The sequence below is a fragment of the Chlorocebus sabaeus genome, chromosome X (genome assembly GCF_047675955.1).
Source record: "Chlorocebus sabaeus isolate Y175 chromosome X, mChlSab1.0.hap1, whole genome shotgun sequence".
NCBI lineage: Eukaryota > Metazoa > Chordata > Mammalia > Primates > Cercopithecidae > Chlorocebus > Chlorocebus sabaeus.
Window position 1 is genome coordinate 60,447,785 of NC_132933.1, and position 23,123 is coordinate 60,470,907.

Below are 23,123 nucleotides of genomic sequence, written 5' to 3' on the forward strand. Positions count from 1 at the left end.
AACTTATTTCACCTGGATCTCCTATGGTTGTACAGAGAAATCCTTAGGTAACTTTTACATTAAGTGAAGCAGTAGATCTAATCTGGAATAAATAAATATCACTTAAATCTTGTCTTGAAAGATGCTAAATAAATGCTCAGAAACACTACAATAGTGTTCAGCAATTTTGAAAAGTGATTGAAATTATGTTCAAGTCAGAAATCATACTGAAGGAGCTACCAGAGTGAACAAAAATATGCAAACTCCGAAATGTACCACTGAAAAAGGGTATTTTACTCTATACACATTCGAAAATCTATTTAAAATAAAGTGAATCCTTTGAGTTTTGAATTAACACACACAGTAAAAATGAATGTTTATTTCTCATAACTTTTATTAATATATATATTAATAAGAAAACATGCAATACAGAACCTGAAATAGAACAATTAATACAAGTTTGCTGCTGGATTACATACTGCCATCCTTGGCCATACAGTAGCCAACCTTCTTACTTCCAAAGCATGGTTAGAACTGCTTTAGGATACTGTTCATTTTCAGATGCTGTATGATATCACAGAGGAGGAATCTTCCCACAATACAAACATAAATACATATTTCATAAAATTCTTAATATTTTAAGCAGGGATAGTATAAATTTCACACAGTTTACTCTTTAAAAAGTATCACTTACAATCACTAAACAATTGCCATCAATTTTTTTTTATTTGTGCACATACATTTTTCTGAGCAGATTTTTTGTTACTGCTTCTGCTGTTGTCAACTTACACTGCTTTTAAAAATCACATTTACTAAAAGCACATGATGGTTAGTGTAAGAAAGCTACTGTGAAAGAATATTTTAAGGCCTCTGCATAAAATTGATCTGGTGTGGTAATTGGCACATAATATAGAAAGGTTCTTGTAGAAATACATTTCAGCTTCTCTTGCTCTCATGTTTTCCCGGCCAATTGGGCCAGTTGGAAACATTCAAGATAGTTACTAATGATCATGATAAAAAGTTTACCTAAACTAACTCTAAATTTGGTTTCAAAAAATATAAAAGAAGAAAGATAAGAAATAATAACTATAATAAAAAATATAAATCAGAAGAGTATAAATAAAAGTCTAAACAAGTAGATTTTCATAAATGTATATTAGGAAGTATACACACCTTCAGTAATACCATGAAAAAGAAACAAACAAACAAACAAAAAACTAATGTTGAAATATACATGTGAGTAAAACTCCCTTAATTTTCTCAGGATTGAAAAGGATTTTTTTACGTGTGTGACATGATTACATTTTCAGAACGGAACAATTTGTGATTTGTTTAGTCAATTTTTTCCCATTTAATGACCGTGTGTGATAAATATTAGTTTTGGAAGGCAGAGGCTCTTTGTAACTGTTACCATTACACAATAGCACTAACCATTTAACGATCATTATTTTCTAACCAAATTTACATAATCAAAAATAAAATGTTAAGTAACTAAATAAGACTACACAAAATTACTCTCTAAATTTATTACATTGTAGATACCATATGTAAAAGTTAATTTTTAATACACTGGCACAATATTAGCTAAAACGAAGGTAAAGTTTAAGAAAAGAATGTGTATGCTCGTAGCATATAAGATACTTAGTATTTGAATATATACTCACAAGTGTGATATAGTAATACCATAGCTAGAAAATTAATCACAATCTAATTGAATATGGACACAAAATAGAATAACTACTTTGATTGAACGTATTATTCTCATATAAGTCATTCAGTTTGAAGTTTTAATTTCAAATCAAACGAAATCCTTTTTAAAACAACCATTTTTTGATTGTTGGTTCAGTAAGACATTTTGCAGTTCTAGGACTACATATTCATACATCACAATAGCCACTTGTGTACTGTGTCAACCTATACCACTGTCTATTCAGTCACAGAAATAACTTGTAATGTGATGAAAAAGGTATCATCAGATCTGAAGCCCTAGAAGTTACAGGTTTCCAAGGCCAGATCTAGTGGAAGCTTAGAAAGAGATGGCATAGGGGAGAATAACTGGGCTCATACCCCTTGCCTCTTTGGCTACTCTCAGCCTGCTTCCATTCAAAGCCTCTCTGGTAAAAACCAAGAAGAGGGTGCCCAGTCATTTAATATTCTAAACACAGTCTAAGTCTGATTATAAAATCAGAGTTAGAAAGGGTAATAAAAGCGTATTGGTTCATTCCTATATCTATAGGAAAGGTGTCAAAAGTTCACAACACAAGTTTCCAGATATGAGGATTTAAGAACCTCCTTAGTAACTCAATAAATTCTACCATCAGAAGAAAAATCCCAAATATCCAACTTTGGGTCCTATTTGATATTTTTTAACATAGATAGTAACCATTGAGATGCCTGACAAGCTATTTAATAATCTTTCAGCCTCTTCTTTTTATTCTTTAAATGTGTGTATGTGTGTGTGTGTGCGCGCATGTATGTGTGTGTATAGATCGTAAGAAAACTAAAGGTCTGCAGAGAGAAAATGTGAAAATAATTAAAATACAAGAAAAAAATCTCACTCACATCATCTTTGCAGGTATTTGAGGCAAAAATATGTTCTAAAATCTACTGGAAGCAATGACTTTTGTCACTATTGGTTCTTTTCTTAATCTTCCCCAAGTTTAAAATTTTCAACATCAACAACAATAGCAAAAATATCAACACATTTGTATGATAATAATTTAATAAACTTCCAAATATCATCAGTCCTTCAGGATTCACGTGCACCTGGAAAGCCAGTAGGCTCCAAATCCCTTGGAACATTAACACAAAGGATAAAATAAATAAATTAATTTTATTAATCAAACTCTGATAGTTAAAAGTTAAGAAGTTATTCTGCACACCCAATAAAATATGATTTAAGGAGCTTTACAATGGATGGGAATAATATATATTCTGAAAACGCTACTTAATCTGCTGGACACATGAAAAGAAGCTTTCTCAACACTCAGTGGAAAACCTCACCAATGAAATTATGCAATTACCACAGTTTATGTTACAAAATTTACACACAGTTTCATCATAAATTAAATATCAAGTTACACGTTAGAAAATCTATGTCTAATTTAATCAATAGGAGATATTGACTCTCCCACTCCCCGACCACCCCCGTTAAACATCAATTGTCTCTTGGTTTAGTGTTACACTGAAACAAGGTATTTTCTCAGTTTTGCTATGGAAGAAAATTAAGTTGATGGTGTTTCTGTAAATTTATAAAATGTGCACATAGAAGATAATGGCCAGTTAAGAGATAAAAGAAGCAAATAAAGAACAGACAAGAGAAGAAAACTAATGTTTTCTATGAATAATACTGTTTCTTTGCTTAGAAGAACATATTTTATTTCATATATGAGATTTTGATAGTTTTTGTTCTGTGTGTGTTTTTCCGGTATTTCTTGTTGAATAAGGCACAAGCAGTCATGTGCCTTATTTCTCCCTCTGCATTTTTCCTTAAAATTCTATGTTTGATGTAGATTTATAATTACATTTCTTGAAAAGTTCCTTTCTGATATTCTTGTTGTTATTAGTGGTTTTCTTCAGTAAGTTGAGCTAGAATAACAAAAATCCCTTAGTCTTATAGATTTAGTATATGGTTTTATCTACAGTTATATGTATTTGTTATGTTTACTGAACACCCTTTGGTAACAGCCTATTGAGCTGTCAAATCAACATTTAAATCTTCCTGAGTTTCTCCACAAAATAGTAGTTTACCGTCAATATTGTAAGTGACTCGTGCTTTGAATGCATCCACCTCCTTTTAATTTTCTAGGCTGTTACATACAATTCCCAGAAGTAAAGATCCAAGTAATAATGGGCTACAGGCTTAAAATGGCAGATACTGTTTTATTTCTGATGTACTTTACACTAAACTATTAAAGTAAAAAGAGGCCCTTTTTAGCAAATAGTTGCCTAATTTGGGCAGTTATTGCACTTCTGTGTCTCGAACTCTACTAAAGAGTAGAGAAATAGGTTGTAGATCTAGATCTGTACAGTTTATATATATTCCTTATTGAAAACGTATATACAAATTATATCAACAATATAGTACTGGAATAAGGTAGAAAACGTGAAAGCAGAGAGAGAGACACACAACAAGTGGTATTTACACTACCTACTGTGTATTTTGAAGGGAGACTCACTAACAACAACAACAACAACAAAATAAAACCTGAAAACAACAAACAAAAATCAAACAGAAAGCCCAAAAAAAGGCTAGAATATGTATACCTTTTACCATTATTTGAACAAAAGTTTAGATAAACTAAAGGTAAACTTAGAAAATAAGATATTTCTAGGCTTTCCATTTGCTACATACTGGTTCCACACAATCAGCATGGAAAAAAATCAGTAATATTGCACACGATGATAAAAATAACAAAAAATACTGTACATCAGAAATAGTACGTTCTGTCATGATAAGCCTTACTGTACAAGGGGATGCAAATTGTTAAATTCCTTTTCTTTTTAAATATACATTCTGAATTAAACAAATTGCAATTTTTTGGTTAACTTTTGACTAAGGGTCTAGCTCTAGACTTATTCTGGTATCTGTTTCTATTTACATAGCTATTTACAAATCTGATAATCAGAATACTCATTGAAATTGTATCTTAAATTTTGATTACATATGTCTTTTCTGAAAATTTGAAGTAATTATTTTAGCTTTACAAGGGATGTTCCTCCATAATGGGAGAATCACCTTTGGAGGATCTGGCCTGTTGGCGTGGAGTGAAGGTTGTCAAAGGAATGACTTTAATTGAATCATCACTGGGATGAAGTCTCTCAGACATGGTGTAAAACTGAGATGTTGCACTACCTTGCACTCCCTGATCAACAGAGCATAGTTCATCAGCACCTTGCACCCAACCTTGCTGCAAACTGACTGATGATTGGGCCTGGCTGCGATGGAGGGCAGTAACCTGGGGCAGAGGAGAGCTGTGGCAGATTGCAGCAGCCTGTGCTAAAGTAGGGCTGTAGCAGAGGGCTGAGGCCTGTGCTGATGGTGGGCTGTGGCGAAGTGCAGTAGCCTGCACTAGAGGAGGACTATGGTGGAGAGCAGAGATCTGTATTGGTGGAGGGCTATGGCATAATGCGATGGTCTGTGTCACTGGAGGGCTGTGGCAGAGAGCAATGGTCTGTGTCACTGGTGGGCTGTGGTGGTGAGTAGAGGCCTGTGACAGTGGTGGGCTGTGGCATACAGCAGAGGCCTGTGCTTGCGAAGAGCTGGAATCATTCAGAGACGCTGGCATCCAGCAGGCATCAGAATGGCCATAGATGAGACACTCTTGAGTGCAGTTGTCGGAGGCCTCTTCCACAGTTGGTTGAACAGTTATTTCTGCAGCTGTTGGGGTGAGGAAACAAATAATAAAATTTACATTTCAAAGGCGTATTTTTATTAGCTACTTAAATGACATTGTGACAAAAAAAGGTAACAACCTATATACAAATGCATTACTGACTTCCATTATTTATAGAGTTGGTATTTTTAATTTGTCAATAATTCTTAGGGAAGTATAAATGACTTGGAGTGGGTGGATGAGGTCTCATTATCATAATTGGGATCCTTTGGCCTAGTATCCCAAATGTAGGTATTTTTTATTGTATCTGTGACCCCCAAGGAAACTATGATCATTCATCCATACATGCAAGTCAGCTGAAATATGGCTTCTAACTAGCACTGAGAGAGGACATAAAAGCAAAATGAATTGGAAAACAAATTATAAGAATATATAATGAATTAATTATAGCTAAAAATAGTTAGCTAAGAATAAATTACATACATTTGGAAATGTAGTTTATTGAACTCTAAGATATGCCTTAGTTTCAAGAATAAAATATAGTCATAATTATTTCAAAGATAATTAATTTCTGTGCTCTTCATTTTCTGAAATCATCATAAAATAGAGGTTAGCAACATAATAAACTAGAGATCCAAGTACTTAGCTGTAAACTATAATAGTTTGTAATACTCTTTTTATGAAATTTCTGTATAGTCTTCAAATGTCAATAGATATCAAACATCAATAAAAATATTATACAAATTTTAGTAAAATAAAGATGGAGTTACTATATCTACATAAAGTTTACTTGAGAGCAAGAAATGCTATCCAGTATAAAGAAATACATTACATGACAATAAAAAGATCAATTCTCCAAGAAGACATATCAATCCTGTGTATATGCACCTTACAACAGTGCTTCAAAATACAAGAAGCAAAATAAACTAGAAATGAAAGGAAAAATAGATATATCCACAGTCATAATTGGAGACTACACTACTCCTTAGAACTTGATGGAAAAAATAGAAAATCAGTAAACACATAGAAGACTTGAGCAATATTATCAACCAACTAGATCAAAATTTATATTAGTAGAACTATTCAATTATAGCAAGTTAGAAACAGGGGAATATCTTCAAATTGACATGCAGGTTCTACAAAAAGATAACAGCTGACATTATATTTAAACGTTAAATATTGAATACTTTTCCCCAAAAATCACAAACAGAAAGGTTGACACCACTCCTATTTGACATAATATTGTAAGTTCTAGCCAATGAAATAAAGCAAGAAAAAGAAATGAAAGACATACCATTGAAAATAAACAACACTGTATCTATTCACAGACACATTTAGGTATATATGTAACAAAATGTGTGTGGTATCTGTGTGCTTAAAATTTTAAAAAATGATAAAAAATAAAGAAAATCTAAATAAATGGAGAGATATACCATGTTCATAGCTTGGAATACTCAATATTGTTATCATGTCAGTGGTCCCATAATTGATCTGTAAACTCAACATAATCTAAATAAAAAGGAAATCCTAGATGGATTTTCTGTTTTTGTAGATATCAACAAGCTGATGCTATAATTTATAGGGAAAGGTAAAGGAATTAGATTAGCCAACCAATTTTGATTAAAAAAAACCTACTTGTGGACTCACATGATCTGATTTCAAGATTTACTATAACATGTACCTAATCATTACAATGTAATATTAGCCAAATAATAAATACAAAATGATTAATAAAAATAGAATAATCAGTCCAGAAATAGATCCACAAAAAGACAAAGTTATTTTCTACGAAGGTCTGAATTCAATGGCTAAAGTATAGACTTTTCAACAAGTGCCGATAGAATGATTATAGATTATAAACAGAAAATTAAAACTTGACCCACATCTTTAATCTTATAAAATAATTAACTTGGACTCAATCAAAAGTCTAAATGTAAAATGTAAAACTATACAACTTCTATTATAAAATATTGGAGAAAATCTTTGTGACTATGAGTTAGGTAGCATTCTTAACTACAACACCAAAAGCACAATTTATTTTTAAAAATATGCTAAGTTGAGCTTATTTGTAATTAAAAATATTTACTTTGCAAAAGACAATGTGAATGAATGAAAAGGCAAGCCATAGACTGTGTAAAAATATTGGCAAATCACATTTCTGACAAGGGAGCTGTATATTTTAAAAAGGATGTAAACTAACAATAGATTTTTTTTCCCAAGATGACTGATTGAATCCTTTTATCATGCCTCAATGACTTGGAAATAGCACGATAGTGCATAATGATCAACTTCGTGAGCTTTAATTCAAGAAGAAAAATGAGAATCCACCAGTATTGTGAAGGGTGCCCCAGGCCCCAGGGAGGGGGACATGGGCAAATAGTCCTTGTGATGGCATCCAGCTGATAAAAGTAAGTGAAGCCCCAGTACATGAGAGAGAGAGAGAGAGCCTCCCTCTGTGACTCACCTTTCTACTGGGGATCTGAGCAACCCAAGAGGAGGGAGAGAATATTTTGTTCTTTAAAGTCCTGGTGCTAACTTGGGGAGAGGCTTGGAGACCTGTGAGGGAAAAACACCAGGGAAAACTACAGATATTTGCCCAGGCCAAGGACTGAGAGCAGAATGCCGTTTTTAATCCAGGTACATACAAAATCAGCCATTCCTTTGAGACCTAGCAGCATGGCCATGCAGGTATTTTAGTCTCAGGACAGAGATTGGAACACCTGCTCTGGAGCCGGGTAGGGGCTTCCATAGCCAGAATTGTAGAAAGCCCCACAGGAGTAGGCACCAGAATTGTACGCTCCCCTGTTGAAGCCCTGGGGCAGGAGAAGAGCTGCTATAGCTGTGTTTTCTCCTGGGGGATGAGACTTTCATTCAAGGCCAGCTGGCAACCTGAAACTGACTTGCATATGCCATTAATGGGTGCAGCATGCTCCCCTGAGATTGTGGTATAGCAAGACCCTCTCCGTTCCACCTCCATGCAGAAATCCAAGATTTGGAGCACCCACTTGCTTGAATCAGCAATCTGAGTTGCCCCTCTCTTCATGGACATAAATTGTGGTATGGCAGGCACTTTGCACTCAGTGCCCAAACGGATCTCCAGGTGTTTGAAGCACTTCCTCACTTCGATCAACAGCCTTAGCTGCCCCTATTTCTGTGCATAGATGGTAGTGCAGTGGGGCTTTTATCACAACGCATGCAGACAGATCTCCAGGAATTTGGAGTACTTGCTCACATGGACTAGTAGCCTGAGCAATGCTGCCCCTGCTGGCCGTGGATCATGGTGCAGTCAAGCCCTCTACACTTTATGCCCAGGCAGATCTTCAGACATTCAGATAACCCACTCATCTGGTTCAGCAACCTGGAGCTGCCCTACCCCTACCGTGCAGAGATCTTGGTGAAGAGTGGCTCTCTCTGTTTCACAAACATCTCTCTCTGCTTCACACCCAGGCATATCTCCAGGCATGTGGAGCGCTTGCTTTCCTGGATTAGGAATTTAGGCCTCCCCTAATCCCTGTCCAGAGAACTTGGGGCTGAGGAGATTTCCCAGCTCCATGCCTAGGCACACCTTTGGGTGTTTAGTGGCTGTCCACTGGATCCTTGCTAAGTGCTGGTGTTTGTGCCTGACATCATGGGACATTTTGGCAGGCCATGCCCACAGTGGACCTGCCCTAAGATAGGGCTGAGCAAGGAGCTCAGACAACTGTGCACTCTACAGATTAGCCCATTGCCTAAGATGAGCGAGAGCTTCTCCCAGTAAACAAGGATCATGTATATGCCCAACCACATCAGGTCCAGCCAGCTCTCACCCATAGGTACCATGTACAGACTTGTAGGTTGAACTACACACAACAATATAAAACCTGCCAAAGAAACTACATAGGGTTACAGAAGCAAAGACAAGTGACCACACCCAGCATTCACTACAGTCACACCCTGTAGGGAGGAGAGGAAAGGGAAAGGGAAAGAAAAAAATAATGTTATACTGAAATTTTAAAAAAAGAAAATATTCTACTAACACAAAATTACAAAAATTAGAAGTGCCAATATTCTCAGATGAGAAGAAACCAGTGCAAGAATTCTAGCACTATGAAAAATATGAATACAGTGACATCACCATAGAATTGCAGTACCCTTCCAGCAAAGGTCCTTAACCAAAATGTAAATGCAGAAATGACATAAAGAATTCAAAGCATGGATTTCAAGGAAGCTCAGTGAGATCCAAGACAAGCTGAAAATGAACACAAAGAACTTCTAAAGCAATCCAGGAAATAAAGAAAGAGATAAACATCTTGAAAGAAAGCAATCAGAACTTCTGGATTTGAAAAACTAACTTAAGGAATTTAAAAAATACAATTGAAAGCTTTATCAATAGACTGTACCAAGCAGAAGAAAACTTCAGAGTTTAAAGACCAGTATTTTGAAATAATATAGCCAGATAAAAATAAAGAAGGAAAGAATTTTAAGAAATAAGCCATGTTTTTGAGCAATATTAGATGACGTAAAGCCAAGAAACCTACAAATTACTGGCATCCCTGAGGAAGAAGCAGACAATGTAGGTAACTTGGAAAACAATAGTTGAGGTAATAATTTAATAAATGTTCTCTGATCTTGCTAGAGAGACAGATATCTACGTTCAAAAATTCCAGAGAACATCTGAGGGATATCATACAAAATGAGTATCACCAAAGCATATAGTCACAAGACTGTCCAAGGTTAACATTTAAAAAAAAAAAAAATTGAAGGCAACTAGAGAAAAAAGGTCAGATCACATACAAATGAACCTCATCAGGCTAACAGTGAACTTTCTAACAGAAACCTTACAAGCTAACAGAAATTGGGGGCCAATTTTTAATATTCTTAAAAACAAGAAATTCCAACTAGGAATTTTATATCCCACCAAACTATGTTTCATAGGCAAAGGAGAAATAAACCATTTTACAGACAAGCAAGCCCTGAGAAACTTTGTTACCAGTAGGCCAGTCTTACAAGAGATTATTGAGAAAGTTCTAAACATGGAAATCATACCAGCCACCAGAAAAACAAACTTAAATGCATAGCCCAAAGAACCTATAAAGCAACCACAAAATAGGAAACACAAAGCAACCAGCTAACAACTTCATGATAGGATTAAAACCTCAGATATCAATAATAACCTTGAATTTAAATAGCCTGAAGGTCCAATTTAAAAGATACGGAGTAACAAGCTGCATAAAAAAGCCCTATCAGTCTGCTGTCTTCAACAGACCCAACACACATGCATAAACATCCATAGACTCAAAGTAAAGATCTAGAGAAAGATCTACAATGGCAACAGGACACAAGAACAAGGATTGCTATTCTTATATCAGATAAAACAGAGTTTAAAGCAATAACAAAAAAAAAGGGTATTACATAATGGTTAAGTGTTCAATTCAACAAGAAGACTTAACTATACACATACATATGCACCCAGTATTGGAGGGTTTTCTTCTTATAAAACAAGTTTTTCTTGGTCTACAAAAACACTTAGAAAGCCACACAATGATACTGGGGGATATCAACATCCCACTGACAGCATTAGGCAGATCATCAAGATAGAAAACTAACAAAGAAATTCTGAACTTGAATTCGACACTTAACCAGTTGAACCTAATAAACAAGCACAGAATACTCTACCCAATATATGTGTATATACAAAATATACATTCATCTCATCTGCACATTGGGCATCACTAAGGTTGACCACATCCTTGGCCATAAAGCAAGTCTCAATAAATTTTAAAAAAATTGAAATCATACAAACCATTGAAAAAATAAATAAGATTGACAGGCTACTAGCTAGATTAACAGGAGAAGATCCAAATAAGCACTGTCACAATAGACAAAGGTGACATTACAACTGATCCCACAAGAATTCAGAAGATCCTCAGAAAACATAAACACCTCTGTGCACACAAAATAGAAAATTTAGAGGAAATAGAGAAATTGCTGGAAGCACACAGTCACCCAAGATTGAAACTGTGAACAGATCAATGCTGAGTTTTGAGACCGAATCAGTAACTTTAAAAACTACCAAACAAACAAACCAAAAACAAAACCCAGACCAGATGGATTAACAGCCAAATTGTACCAGACATCTAAAAAAGACATGTTACCAATGCTACTGAAATTATTTAAAAAAAAAGAAAAATTGAGTAGTAGGGACTTCTCCCTAATTCCTTCTATGAGGCCAGCATCATCCTGATACCAAAACCTGGCAAAGACACAACAAAAATGAAAATTATAGGCCAATATCTCTGATTAACAAAGATACAAAAATTGTCAAAAAAAAAAAAAAATACTAGGAAACTGAATCCAACAGCACTTCAAAACATTAATTGACCATGATGACTGTGATCAAGTAGGCTTCATTCTTGGGATGCAAGGTTGGTTCAACATATGCAAATCAATAAATGTGATTCACGCATAAACAGAAGTAAATTTTAAAAAACAAGTGATTATCTCAATAGACACAGAAATGACTTTTGATAAAATCCAGCACTTCTTCATGATAAAAACTTTCAAATGTTAGGCACTGAAGGAACACAACTTAAAGTGATAAGAGTCATCTATGACAAACCCACAGCCAACATCATCCTAAACAAGCAAAAACTAGAAGCATTCTTTTGAAAACTAGAATAAGACAAGGATGTCCACCTTCAGCACTTCTATTCAACACAGTACTGGAAGTGCTAGACTGAGAAATCAGGAAAGATAAAGAATTAAAGACATCTAATTAGGAAAAGAATATGATAACCTATCTCTATTCATGGCCAGTAGGATTCAATATGTAGAAAACCCTAAAGAACATTGAAAGGCTCCCGGAACACAAAAGATTCAGCAAAGTTTCAGCATACAAAATCAATGTGCAAAAAGTAGTAGAATTTCTGTACATTAATAACATTAAAACTGAGTGCTGGATCAAGAATACAATTTTATTTGCAATAGCCAAAAAAAAAAAAAAAAAAAAAAAAAAAAAAAAAAAAAAAGCTAGGAATTTATCTATCCAAGGCAGCAAGAGGTTTGTACAAGAAGAACTACAAAACGCTGCTAAAAGAAATCATAGATGACACAAACAAATGAAAAAGTATCCTATGCTCATGGATTAGAAGAATAAACATAAAAATGACCATACTACCCAAAGCAAAATACAGATTCAACCCTCTTCCTATCAAACTACCGAAGTTATTTTTCCAGACTATGGAAAAAAAAAACTGTTCTAAAATTTATATGGAACCATGAAATAAGCCAAATAGTCAAAGTAATCCTAAGCAAAAAGGACAAAGCTGGAGGCATCCCATTATCTGATTTCAAACTGTATTATAAGGCTACAGTAACAAAAAGAGGACAGTACTGATACAAAAGCAAACACATAGACCAATGGAACAGAAATAGAGAACCCAGAAATAAAGTTGCACACCTACAACCATCTAATATTTGACAAAGCAGTGGGGAAAGCACTTTCTATTCAAGAAATTGTGCTGGGATAGTCTAGCCACATGTAGAATGAAACTGGAACCCTACCTATCACCATATACAAAAATTAACCTAGCATGAATTAAAGATTTAAATGTGAGACCAATAACTGTAAGAATTCTAGAAGGAACCATATGAAACACCATTCTGGACATCAGCCTTGGCAAAGAATTTATGACTAAATCCTTACAAGCAATTGCAACAAAAACAAAAATTGACAAATGGAACTTGATTAAACTAAAGAGCTTCTGCAAAGCAAAATAAGCTATCAACCGGGCAAACAGACAACTTATAGAATGGGAGAAAATATTCCCAAAGTATACATTCAGCAAAGGTCTACTATCTAGAATCTATAGAGAACTTAAACAAACAACATGCAAGAAATAAAAGCCTTCATTCAAAAGTGGGCAAAAAATAAAAACAGACACTTCTCAAAAGAAGACATATAAGGGGTCAACAAACATATGAAAAAATATTCCTCATCACTCTTCACCAGATAAATGCAAATCAAAACCACAAGGAGAATCTATCTCACACCAGTCAGAACAGCTATTATTAAAAAGCCAAAAAAACAATAGATGTTGACAAGGTTGTGGAGAAAAGAGAATTTTTATACACTGTTTGTGAGAATGTAAATTAATTCAGCCTTTGTGGAGAGCATTTTGAAGATTTCTCAAAGAACACAAAACAGAATTACCATTCAACCCGGAAACTCTCATTACTGGTTATTATCTACAAAAGAAAACAAATTATTCTACCAAAAAGACACATGCACTTGCATGTTGACACAGTACTATTCACAATAGCAAAGACATCGAGTCAACCTAGGTGTCCATCAATGGTGGATTAGATTTCTTATATATAGCACATGAATATCATAGGATATACGCAGTCTTTAAAAGAACAAACTATGTTATTTGCAGCAACATGGACGCAGCTGGAGGCTATTATCCTAAGCAAATTAACACGGGAACAGAAAGCCAAATATCACATGTTCTCCCTTATAAGTGGCAGCTAAACATTGTGTACTCGTGGAAATAAAGATGGCAACAATAGACACTGAAGAGTATTAGAAGGGAGAGAGTGGGGAGAAAGGGTTGAACAACTGTGAATATGATGGGATTATTCCTACCCAAAACCTCAGCATCACCCAATATACCCAGGTAACAAATATGCACATATACCCCCAGAATCAAAAATAATAGTTGAAATTTAAAAAACTAAAAAATAACAATAAGAAAATAAAGAACTCAATTTAAAAACTGGCAAAAGATCTGTATAGACTATCAAGGAAGATATGAATATGTCAGATAAGCATATAATTAGAGGCTCAGCACAGTTCAACATTAAAGAATTGCAAATTTAAAATTTAAAGAGATACTATTCTATTTGAGTGATTAAAAGAAAAAACTAAAAATACCAAGTGCTGGTAAGTATTCCAAACATCTAGAATCTTCAATTAATGCTGCTGCTGACACAGAATGGCACAGGGAATTTAGATAACAGTTTTGTCAACTTCCTATAAAGCTAAACATATACTTGAAAAACAAAAACATAAAAAACAGCAATCCCAGTCCTGCATATTGATGCAACATATTTGAAAACTTATGTTATCGTAGAAATTTATATGTGCAAGTTAAACAGCATTATTAATAATCACCAAAATGTAGAAATGACCCTTACTGTCTTTCAGCTGGTAAAAGAATAAACTGTGTCATAGCCATACACTGAAATACTACTCAACAATACAAACAAGCATATTGATTCTTAGAGCAACATGGATGAATCTCAAATGAATTTTGCTAAATGAAAGAAGCCATAATCAAGAGTCTACATCGTGTATGGTTCCTATTATATAACATTCTGGAAATGGCAAATTTACAGGGATGAAAAACATATAGGTGACTGTCAGGAGCTGGGAATTCAGGTAATGTTGACTAGCAGAGAAACACAAAGAAATTTTGGGAGTAATGAAAGTGTTCTCTATATGAAAATGGTGATGGATACATGATTGTATGCATTTGTCAAAACTGGTAGAACTACAGAACATGAGTGAATTTTATTGTATGTAAATATAAAAAACAGCAATGAGTGTTTCCAACTGCTGAGAAATTGTATTTTTTATAATTTACTTTTGCCTCCTTTATTCAATTCAGAATTATTTTTTTCCAGAAAAATATTCTAATCAAATTAAATAGTATTGGAGCCAAATAATACATGCTTCCTTGTGGACTCACTGCTTGAAATATTTTTAATACAAAGTTATCAAATTCAAAATATAATTTTGAAAATAATGTGTGAAAATATTTTAAAACATAAGAATATCATACTTATTTACAGAAACTAAGGACAAACTATAATACAAAGGTTTTCTAAGACATTTAGCCTCATACATTTTCTACCTTCACAAAGCTAGAAAAATGACAATGATTTTTGTTTAGGTGCATGGTATTAAGAGAAGAGCAGAGCAGGAAGGAAGAATTTGGGTTTTTTTAGAGAAAGAAACTGTCCATATAATCCTCACTATTTTCTTAACTTTGCATTGCAACTACTAGTTAATTTCAAATAACTTTATAAATGACTGGTATAATTTGTTTTCACACTTAGGTCTCCAGAAAAGAAAAAAAAAACACATTATCTTTTTCTTCTCTCCGAACATGTGTGCTTGCTGAGTGATAATGACAATTCAAATTTTTGTGCATCATTTTAAAAACTAAAAATAGAGATTCAATTTCTTATAGAGTCCAGTGACTGTCATTATCCTATCATTCTTAGTACCAAAAAATAGGATGTAAAATAAGTTATAGTAAGACTAATAGCTCCTCATTAGATAACCATTTATCTTTCTTTATTTAGAGCTCACTTAAAATAAACGTGTCCCTAGGAGATTAACGTTTAAAATGTTCTATATTTTTGCACAATTATATTTGAGAAATAGTTGGGAATATAGAGTTTTATATATTTGAGATAGTATTAAACCATAATCTCGGGCATGAAAATACGTGAACACATATAACTTCACTTTCAAACAAAATTTAATTTCCTGGTCGTCAGAAAAGCAATTTATCTGGTAGTCTGAAATTTCACAAAAAATAATACATCATAGTTTCAACATCGAGCTTCTAGCCTATTTGTGATGAAGAAATTGATGCAAAGTCATTTTCACTGGAAAATGATATAATTTATAATTATTCCTTTTTGACAATTTTCTTGAGATATAGTTTATACCTTAAAATTCACCCATTTAACATGAGAAATTCAGTGGTTTTTAGTATATTCACAGTATTGTGCAACCATCTCAATTCTGGGACATCTTTATCTCTTCAAAAAGAAACCATTAGCAGACACTGCCCATTTCCCGTCAAACTACAGAGCCCTAAGCAATCTCTAATCTACTTTCTGTCTCAATAGATTTGCCTGTACTGTACATATAATAGAAATGCAGTCCTTTATTCGGACAGTTTGGTAAGTGGTCTGTTGTATTTAGCATAATGTTTCTGAATTTCATTCATGTACTATGTATCAGTACTTCAGTTCTTTTTTACTACCCAAGATTATCTTTTATAAGGATATGTTACTTTTTATTTATCCATTCATCAGATCATGGACATTTGGGTTGTTTTTATCTTTTGGCTATCATGAACAATGCTTTTATTAACATTTATGTAAAAGTCTGTGTGCTGGGTCATATGCCAACTCTGTTTACCATTTGAGGAACTGCCAAATTGTTTTCCAAATTGGGTGCACTATTTTACATAAACATCAGAAATGCATGAATGTTCCCATCTCCCTATGCACTTACCAGCATTGGTTATTATTTGTCTTTTTTATTACAGCAATCTTAGGAGTAAGAAGTGCTATCTCATTGTGATTTAGATTTGCATATCCCTAACTGCTAATGAAGTTAAATATTTTTTGATATACTTACTAGTCATTTATTTTTATTCTTTGGAAATATATGCCTATTTGTATTTTTTACCCATTTAAAATTATATCTTATGCATTACTATTGTTGGATTTTACAAGTTCTTTTTATGGTCTAAATATAAGACCCTATTAAGATATACAATTTACAAATATTTTCTCACATTCTGTGGTTTGTCTTTTCACTTTCTTGATCATATCCTTTGACGTACAAAAGTTTTGAAGTTGATGAGGTATAATGTATTGTTTTTGTTGTTGCTTGTACTTTTAGTGTCAGATCTAAGAAAACTTTGCTTAATGCAAAGTCATAAAGGTTTACTCCTGAGTTTTCTAATAGTTTTATAGTTTATAGTTTCTGTTCTCAGATTAAGGTCAATGATCATTTGGAGTGGTTATTTCTATGCATTTTGTAAGGAAGTATCTAAAAATTATCCTTTTGCATGTGGATATCCAGTAATCCCAGTGCCACTTGTGGAAAGACTATTCTTTATTGACTTTAATTGGCTGAAAATCAATTGTCTGTAAATATGAGGGTTTATTTATGGACTGTTAGTTCTATTACATGCATATATATTTCCTTAGATCAGTATCACACTAGCTTGATTGCTATTGGTTTGCGGGAAGTTTTAAAACTGAAAAGGCTTAGTTATCCAACTTTGTTCTTATTTTTCACAATTATTTTCGCTAATCTAGTTCTCTTAAATTCCCATGGTTTTAGGATTAGCATCTTATTTCTGCAAAATTCAAGTTGAATTGTGTCAAATATGAAGATCAATTTGTGAGGGATTGTATCTTATAATATTGTCTTACAAATTAAGAACATGGGATGTCTTTTCACTTATTTAGACTGTTCATTTCTTTCACCAATAGTTTAGAATTTTTAAAGGATAAGACGTACCTTTGTTAAATTTATTTCTAAAGATTTTATTTCATTTTATTCTACTGTAAATGAGATTTTTTAAATTTTTTAAGAAATGTTTAGTGCTAAAATATAGAAATACACTCAACTTTTAATATATTGCTCTTATACCTTGAAGCACTGCTAAAGTATTAGTTTTAAAAAGCTTTTAATAGATTTCTTAAGATTTTCTGTATAATAAACTCATACCATCCTCAAATAGAGATAATTTTACGTTTTTCTTTACAATCTGGATGTTTTTGTATCTTTTTTTTTTTTTTTTTTTGCCTAGTTACCTGTGGTAAAACATCCAGTACAATGTTTAATGTTTAATAGAAGAGGTAAGTATGGACATCCTATGTCTTGTTTCTGATCTTATGGGAAAAGCATTGAGTATTTCACCATTAAATGTTTTGTAATTTCTCTTGTTGTTTCTTCTTTAACCAATTTATTACTTAGGAAGATCTTGTTTAATTTCTATATTCTTGTTAATTTTCCAAATTTCTTTTGTTATTCATTTCTAATTTTCTTTCCTTTTGATCAGAAGACATATTCTGGATGAGTTCAATCTCTTCAAATTATTGAGGCTTCTTTTATAGCCTACCATGTAGTCTATCCTGGAAAATCATGCCTGTGTACTTTCAGAGTCTATGTATTCTGCTCTTGTAGTTGGATACATGTCTGTTAGGTCTAGTTGGGCTAGAGTGCTGCTTGAGTCTTCTGTTTATTGATCTACTGCCTAGTTGTTCTATTATTGAAAAGGGAATTTAGAAATACCTGACTATTATTGAAGTGTCTATTTCTCTCTTCAATTCTGTCAAATTTGCTTCATGAATTTTGTGGCACTGGAGTTAAGTGCATATATGTTTGTAGTATTATTATTTTCTGATAGTTTGACCATTTTTTTTTATGATAAAATGTTCCTCTTTATTTCTGGTAACATATTTTAAAGTCTTTTGTTGCCAGATATTAGTGTAGTCACTTCAGCTTTCTCATGATTCTTACTTACATAGTATAATGTTTTTCCGTAATTTTATGTTCAGTGCATTTGTATCTTTGAATCTGGACTGTGTGTACTGTAGGCATATCTTCAGATCTTATTTTGTAGTCTATCTGACACTGTTCGCCTTGTTTTAAGTTGTTTAATCCATTTACTTTGTTATTAATATCATGAACTGATATCCGCCATTTGTCTTTTTACTTTCTATAAGTTTCATGGTTTCCCCCGTTTCTCCTTGCAGTTTTCTTTTGCATTAGGTGAATACATTCTAGTGTAATATTTTAATGCTTTTAATGATATTTTTCACAATACATGTGTGGGTACGTATATGTGTGTGTATGTGTGTATGAGTGTTATTCTCTTAGTCTCTAGTGCTTGAATCTTAATTTATCAGAGTTGCTTTTGACTTAATGTAAGTTAATTCCATGGGACACAGAGATGTTACTCCTATATACCTGTATTTACTATTTACTTTTCTGTAACATATATATGTAAAAAATTCAATTGGTGCATTGCCATAATTATTTTTATTGAAGCTGATAACAGGGGAGTAGTACATAATTATAAATTATATTTTATTAACCTTCCTATTTTACAATTTTGTTCTTTTATTTCTTTTTCTGTGAATTCTAGTTATGATCTGGTATCATTTCTTACTCCAATGCTTTGCTTCTACCTATCTTTGTGCTAAAGTTGTAATTATGTGTTATTATTATATATGACATTTCTATATGTTATAGACCCAACAACAAAATTATATATAATTGTGTATACATAATTATATATGTATATATCTTATACAATTGTTTATATAGAGATGTATATGTATGTATCTTGCTTTATACAAGGGTTTTGCAAGTTCATTAAGAGGAGAAAAAGAAAAAACATAAAAAAATACTGTCTTTTACATTTACCTACATCATTTTTTTTACTGCCAATATTGTGTTTTTTAATGTGATTTCAAATTACTATCTTGAGTCTCTGACTTTCAGCCTGAAGAATTGCCTTTAGTATTTTATGTAACATGGATATGCTAGCAATAAATTTTCTCAATATTTGTTTGTCTAGGAAGGTTTGTATTTCATTTCTGACAAATATGTTGCTGGATAAAAAACTATTTCTTATCTTTTTTTTTTCTTAACAACTCTTTGTTATTTCACTACCTTCTTGCCTTCTAGTATCCATTGAAAGTCGTTTTTTTCCCTCCAAAATTTTCTCATTTTCTTTATCTTTCAGTATTTTTACTGAAATGTGTCTGTGTGGATCTCTGTGTTTATCAGACTTTATTAAGTTTATTGTGTATATATGGCTTTTATCAAATTAAGAAATTTAATAACATTATTTCTTCTAGTATTATTTCCACTCCTTTTTCTTCTTTCCTTCTGATACTCCCTTTCCTCATCATTGTTCTTTATTTCTTTTTTACTTCAATGAAGTAAATACATTAAACAACAAAAAACAAGCCAAACATTGTCAGAGAGAATAAAAAATAAGATCTGAGTATATGCCTTTTTCTTTGTTCTTTTTTTGTCTCTTTTTCTTTAGATTATTTAATATCTATCAGCCTAAATTCAAGTGTTCTGATTCATTCTTCTATTGGTTCAAATGCACTGTTGAATCACTCTAGTAAATTTTACATATTGATTAGAGTACTTTTCACCTCCAGAGTTTCCATTTGGTATTTTTATGCTTTTTATTTCATTATTGATATTCGGTATTTGATAAAATACTGGCATTTTACCTTCCTTTACTTATTTAAGCAGAGTTTCTTTTAAATCTTTGAATATGATTATAATGGCTTCTTTGTAGTTATTATCTGTTAAATCTGACAACAGAGCCCTCTCACAGTCAGTTTTTGTCTTGCTTTTTTTCATGTATAGCTCACAGTATAACTCATAATTTTGTCACAGAATATCTCATAATTTTATCAAAAACTAGACATTTTAGATTATATATTGCATCTACTGTGAATACTGATACCCCTACCCTCTCTGGGACTTGATTTTGTTGTTGTTTATTTGCTTGCTTTGTTACTTGGCTAGAATATTTGGCGAAGTCTATATCCCATTGAATGTGTTAATTCTGATGTCATGCATCAGAGGGTACGGCCTTAAGTATGGACATACACTGAGATGTCAGTATTTTAGCTAAGGTTTCTTTGACAGTCTCTTGCCCTGATTTTTCAGCTAAACTACCTGCTTCATTTGGTATCCATTCTCAGCCAGTTAGGCTCCACTCATTACTGGCTGATTGCTTGATTGTTTTTGGCAATGTCCTAAGGCAAAAATTGTTCAGCAGTCTGATACAATTAAATTTGAGCCTCTTTGCAGGGGTAGTCGTTAAGGCAAGATTTGGATGTTGGTTCTGACCCAAGCGGGCTTTTTCTCTGCACATTTTCCTGGTTCTCCCTGCTAAACTTACAGCTAATCCACAGTCATCTAAATTTTAATGTAATTTTTATTAATTTTTTAGTTTAGTGTTTTTTGCTTTTTTTTTTTTTTTTCTCTCATGGAGATATCAGCTTCTTCTTATTGCCTTACCAGCAAAATCTCCAGTTTTTGACAACTCCCTTAACTTGAACTTCCCCATACTTTGCTCCAAATGAAGTCCCTTCTCTTGAGGACAGCTTTGGAGTTGTCTGTATTTATCATCCCCTGGGCCAAATATGTGTGCCACTGCTTTCAAGATAAAAATGAGAACAGTAGCCTGCTTCTTTTAAATGTATACCTCTGCTTTTTAGCAGACAGGTGAAGTATCCTCTGGTCTTCTTAACATGCCTAACCCAGCATGGAATTTCTACCCTATAAATAAATTGGAGTATGGGCAACTAGGCACAGTGTTCTTAACCACTCTTGCCTATAATAGAGCTTCTGCAACACAGACCTATTAGAAATTAGAAATCCTGGAAGCCTGTGCCTCAGTGGAAGATACTTTAACCCTAGACTTGGAGTTGGAGGCAAAAGGAGTTCTGCGTTTTTGAATGACCCTGGAAGGGATGAAGATTTTGTCACACTAAATTGTGTGGAGAGATATGGATTATGATTCAAATGCCACAGGCTCTCACTACTCTTGCAGAATATTATTAGATTTTCTAGAATAAGTGCTTCTCCATTTGCTGTTTGCTCTTAGGACAATCTCTTAAGTTGCTTCCAACCTTTGGCTGCTGTGAATAATGCAGCTACGAATATGGGTACTGATATCTGTTTGAATCTCTATTTCAACTACTTCTGAGTATACACCCGGAGTAGAATGGTTGGGTCATATGGTAATTTTATGTTTAATTTTTTTTTTATGAATCACTATACCATTTTCCTTAGTAGCTGCACCATTTTACATTCCCATCAGCAATGTTTTAGCGTTTTAATTCTTTCACATCATTGTTCTTTCTTTCTTTCATCTCCTTAGACTTATTCACTCTCACAAGAAAAGCATGGGAAAAACCCACCCTCATGATTCAATTACCCCTCACTGGTTCCCTCCCACAACATGTGGAGATTATGGGAGCTTCAATTCAAGATGAAATTTGAGTGGGGACACAGGCAAACCATATCATTCTGCCCCTGGCAACTCCCAAATCTCATGTCCTCACATTTCAAAACAAATCAGGCCTTCCCAACAGTTCCCTGAATTCTTAATTCAGCAATAACTCAAAAGTTCACAGTCCAAAGTCTCATCTGAGACAAGGCAACTCCCTTCCACCTATGAGCCTGTAAAATCAAAAGCAAGTTAGTTACTTCCTAGATACAATGGGGATACAGGCAATGGGTAAATATGCCCATTCCAAATGGGAGAAATTGGCCCAAACGAAGGGAGACTACAGGCCTCATGAAAGTGTGAAATCCAGCGAGGTGGTCAAATATTAAAGCTCCAAAATGATCTCCTTTGACTGCATGTTTCACATCTAGGTCACACTGATGCAAAAGGTGGGTTCTCATGGTCTTGGGCAGCTCTGCCCCTGTGGCTTTGCAGAGTACAGCCTCACTCCTGGCTGCTTTCACAGGCTGTCATTGAGTGTCTGTGGCTTTTTCAGGTGCATGGTGCAAGCTGTCATTGAATCTACCATTCTGGGGTCTGGAGGATGGTGGCTCTTTTATCATAACTCCACTAGGCAGTGCCTCAGTGGGAATTCTGTGTGGGGACTCTCACTCCACATTTCCCTTCTGCACTGCCCTAGCAGAGGTTCTCCATGAGGACTCTGCCCCTGCAGCACACCTCTGTCTGGACACCCAGGAATTTCCATACATCCTCTGAAATTTAGGTGGAGGTTCCCAATTCATGACTTCTGTGCACCCACAGGCCCAACACCACGTGTAAGACACCAACGTGTGGGGCTTGAACTCTCTGAAGCAATGGCTTGAGGTATACATTGGCCCTCTTTAGCCATGGCTGTTGTGCAGGGCACCAAGTCCCAAGACTGCACAAAGCAGCAAAGTCCTGGGCCTGGCCCACAAAACAATTTTTTCTTCCTAGACTCCCCAGCTTGTGACTGTAG

At 33.9% G+C, this 23,123-nt stretch overlaps 1 protein-coding gene across 3 annotated transcripts in view; it reads right to left on the minus strand.

Annotated features, from left to right (window-relative positions):
• Window positions 1–355: 355 nt before the first annotated feature.
• Window positions 356–23,123, minus strand: part of PCDH11X (protocadherin 11 X-linked) — a 790,323-nt gene continuing 767,555 nt past the window's right edge. For all 3 annotated transcript variants that reach the window (XM_073013537.1, XM_073013535.1, XM_073013536.1), the window contains one exon: window positions 356–5,359. In XM_073013537.1, coding sequence (XP_072869638.1) covers window positions 4,683–5,359 — 677 coding nt within the window. In that variant the 3' untranslated portion in view covers window positions 356–4,682. The remainder of the gene's footprint in view (window positions 5,360–23,123) is intronic.